The following is a 3,933-nucleotide window of genomic DNA, read 5'->3' as shown; positions in this document are numbered from 1 at the left end:
ACACGCTACCCTCACCTACCATAGCGTGGAGCAATTCTCTCCGTATCAGATCGAGATGACTTTATGAGCTGATTTGCCAGATCAATATTAAGATTTCACCACAATTGAGGGTTTAGCGTTAACTTCAACCCCATTTTTAATTTACTAGTTTCCCCTTGTCTCATACCATTTATTTAGTTTTACATATTTAATAATTCATATCCAATAATCATTAAGGTGAAAATATTTTTTTTTTGGTAATAAATGGATTTTTTTGAACTAAACACACCTTATTAAATATTATAAAGCTGGATTATTTAAGGAATTTTGGATTTCATCGAGAAAAACAAATGTCGAATTAGTAATTTAAGTCAATTGTAATAAAAAGTAAATAATAAAATTATATTTACATACTTTTAATACACAATTTAAGTATACAAAAATGTGTTATCATTTAATTAGATTATTTTAAATTAAAGATAAAATAATACTCAATTATATTATAATATATCATTTATATATTTAAATTGTATGTAAAAAATATGTATATATAATATTGATACGAAGGAATAATTAAGAATAATAAAGATGTTAATAATTCTAATAAATATATAATTAAGGTGGGTAGAGGTGTTGGGACTTACACGGGACGTTGAAATTTCCACCAAACTTCAAACAACCTCGTTTTGTTTACACGCACGTAGGTAGAATTCTACTTTGGTTGTTTTAACTAACCATGAGCAATTATTTCTAATCTTCTTTGTTTGTGTCGAAAAATAAAAATTATTAGTGGATGCTCCAAAAGCAAAGGTGAACTTAAAAAAATAACCTCTCAATTTCCATAAATTGAATTGATATTCTCAGCTGCCCAGAAAGATTAACATATATTCATTGTTTTGCTGAATCTAAGGAAAGCTGTTGAATGTTGATTCTGGTAGGTGAACATTTTAACAATGGATAAAGTTGATCTTATCTTTGGTTAATAGCCTCTTAATTTGCCGCCCTTTGGAAGATTAGTTGGTTAATAAATATTATTTGAGTCTATTTTCTTAGGGTTTTGACAGATTAACTTTATCCCTTATAATGTTGTTGTTTATCTGACAGATTTTGATCGAAATACTTTCACTTTGAAAATTTCATATTCCACCTTTTTGGGTCAATGAGTTTAGAAGTCTCGCTCAAAATCATATTCTTTTCTTTAAGATCATCTACATATGTGTGCTAAATAAGATTAAAATGGATTCCCATTTGGCATCTTTCCATTTGTGTACCTAGATTTATCTCTATTGCTAGTATATAACTTGTCACATTATACAAACCCCATTCAATAAAACTATAATATATATATTTAACGTGTGTTATTGTATGATGTGATAAATTTAAATTTAGAATAAAATAATATCTAATCACATAATGATATATATAAATGTGTATTTATATTTATTAAGTGAATATGCATAGTATGGTGTAACCCCACCATCCCCCCATTTTGTAAAAATTTCAACAGGAGAGAGCCAACCAGGAACCGCACCATAACTAAACTGAGGATATTATTCAACTTGCTCACCAAATCCGTCTTAGTTTTCAAAGCTTAAATCTTTACGTTTTAAGATACTCCTCAAAAACCTTTCAGTTACATGTATATTTTTCAGCACTCTTCAATATTGTGGACTAAGAACTCTTCTTCCATATATATATATATCTTTTTCTTCACAGAAGGTTATAATATTACCCAAATTAATCATCAAGTTTGTATCTTGAAACCTCTCAAATATGAAGCTTATTGAGCATATTATTTTTGATTTTATCTTGGGTCTTCTTGCGGTATCCATCGTCATTCTTGGTATTTTTCTCTATTTGAGTTGCAAAAAAGAACCTGTAGAGTCCGAAGAGTCACTTCCAACCCAGCAAATTGCCGCCGCATATCAATTAACAGATATAGATGCTGCCACTGATGGCTTCAATAGCCGAAGAATCATCGGCCACGGTCGCCTGGGAACCGTTTATTCAGCAGTGTTATCAACAGGAGACCTAGTTGCCGTGAAGAGAATACATCCAAGGCTTGTTCTAAGCAATGCCGGATTCGGTTTCTCGTCGATAATAAAGAAAATCTCTCAAGCACACCACCAGAATATAGTGCCAATTTTAGGGTTTTCACAAGCGCCAGGAGAGAGAATCCTTGTAATGGAATTTGTTGGTATGGTGAGTTTAGAGCTTTATTTACATGAGAATAACGATGGGGCATCTCTTTTGGATTGGAGCCGGCGTTTCAGGATTGCAGCAGGAGCGGCAAGAGGGCTTGAGTATTTACACGAAGGGATGGCACCAAATGTAATACATGGTTGCATAAAGGCTTCAAATATATTATTAGATTCCAAATTTTCTCCGAGGATTTCTGATTATGGGCTCTCTTTTATGGCACGCCAAGAGAAAAGAGGCCTTCTGGGTTATGTAGATGATGAGTATTGGAGCGACAGAGACGGCGGAGCCTCCAAAGAGAGCGATGTTTATGGGTTTGGTGTGGTTTTGTTAGAGATATTGAGTGGAAGAAGATGTGAAGAAGGGTTACTTGTTAAATGGGCACTGCCTTTGATTAAGGCAAAGAGATTAACTGAACTTTTGGACCCTCGACTTGTATTTCCTTCTGATGTTAAACCTTTTGTTAGATTGGCTAAAGTTGCTTCAGCTTGTGTTGGCAATTCTAGAAAGAGCAGGCCTTCAATCGTTCAAGTGTCTGCCATTTTGAACAATTTGGACGATAATCACCATATCTCAGGCAAGCCTTTTATTCATTAATTATATATCACCATTTCTCAAATGGGATCATCAATTTTGAAGCAACATATTTAGACCCACATGAAGAAACTGGAGACGTAAAAGTAGAAGTCTACATTTTTTGACTAGGAAATTTTCTTTATGGATGGTGTTGAATTGTATGCAAGAGATGGCTGAAGAGGAACATGGAGGGCCAGGGTAGGATGGTGCCTGTCAATTGCCGGTGAATTTGACCTTCGTTTCCGTGTGGAAGTGGGCATCTGTTTCGTATTGAAAAGGACCAATTGGTTGATTAATTTTCTTCTTTCTGGGTTGTCATTGCTTAATCATATGATAATAGGGGAATTATTGATTTATAACAATAATCCTCATATATTCAGAGGGACCCATGATCATATTGATTGAACGGTGACAGATTTGGGGCAGCATATATATACCTAGTTTCTCTTTTTGTTTGTTTGTCCTGTGCTTTTTTGCCAACGTCTCCATTTGGGATGAAACTCCCTTGAAAATGATTTTTGTATAATCTTATCTTATTCTTTTATGGGCTCCCTTAATTATAATGTTGTGAATATAATGTTTTAATATTTCTCCATATTTATTTGTCGGTTTGTTTTAAAATTTTCAATGCAAATTCAGGTTATGTGGATTAAAATAAAGTCCCCACCCAAACATAACAACATTAAGGTGGAAAATTATGTGTTCCCTGCAGTAGGATTAACTTTCAATTTAAGTTATGTGAAGTTAATCCTAATATTATTTAAATTTGATTAGGATTGAGATATTTTGATATAATTCTAATTTAAATTAAATTAAGATAGAAAGTTTTTGATTTAAAATTAAAAAATAACATGATATGAATACGATCCACTTACATAGCCTGAGAGGTCTACTTGAGAATGAGACTTACCTTTGTTTGTTATCAAATAAACAGGTGTACAGTGTTGGGCCACGCAATTAAATCTGGCCTTTAATAGGAGTTATTGGAGCCCAAGTCATTAAATCCAAATTACATTTTTAATTTACAAATTCTTGCTCCTTAAATGTTAAAAAAAAAAAAAAATCAAATTTCCAACCAAATTTGTTTTTCTTTTATAAAATTAATGGAAGACAAAAATGCCCTCAAACTAAATAACACTTTACCTTTAAAATTTACTAAATAATTTTTATATCCTAATT

The 3,933-nt window shown here is 32.4% G+C and overlaps 1 protein-coding gene across 1 annotated transcript; it reads left to right on the top strand.

The window, feature by feature from the left end:
* The first annotated feature begins 1,458 nt into the window (after positions 1–1,458).
* Positions 1,459–3,351, top strand: LOC123218415 (serine/threonine-protein kinase-like protein ACR4). Its single transcript, XM_044639871.1, has one exon. It carries the CDS (start codon positions 1,753–1,755, stop codon positions 2,773–2,775), a length of 1,023 nt encoding a protein of 340 aa, XP_044495806.1. The 5' UTR covers positions 1,459–1,752; the 3' UTR covers positions 2,776–3,351.
* Positions 3,352–3,933: the final 582 nt, after the last annotated feature.

This window comes from Mangifera indica, chromosome 6, assembly GCF_011075055.1.
Source record: "Mangifera indica cultivar Alphonso chromosome 6, CATAS_Mindica_2.1, whole genome shotgun sequence".
In the NCBI taxonomy this organism is placed as follows: Eukaryota; Viridiplantae; Streptophyta; class Magnoliopsida; order Sapindales; family Anacardiaceae; genus Mangifera; species Mangifera indica.
This window is presented reverse-complemented; position numbering and strand designations above follow the sequence as displayed.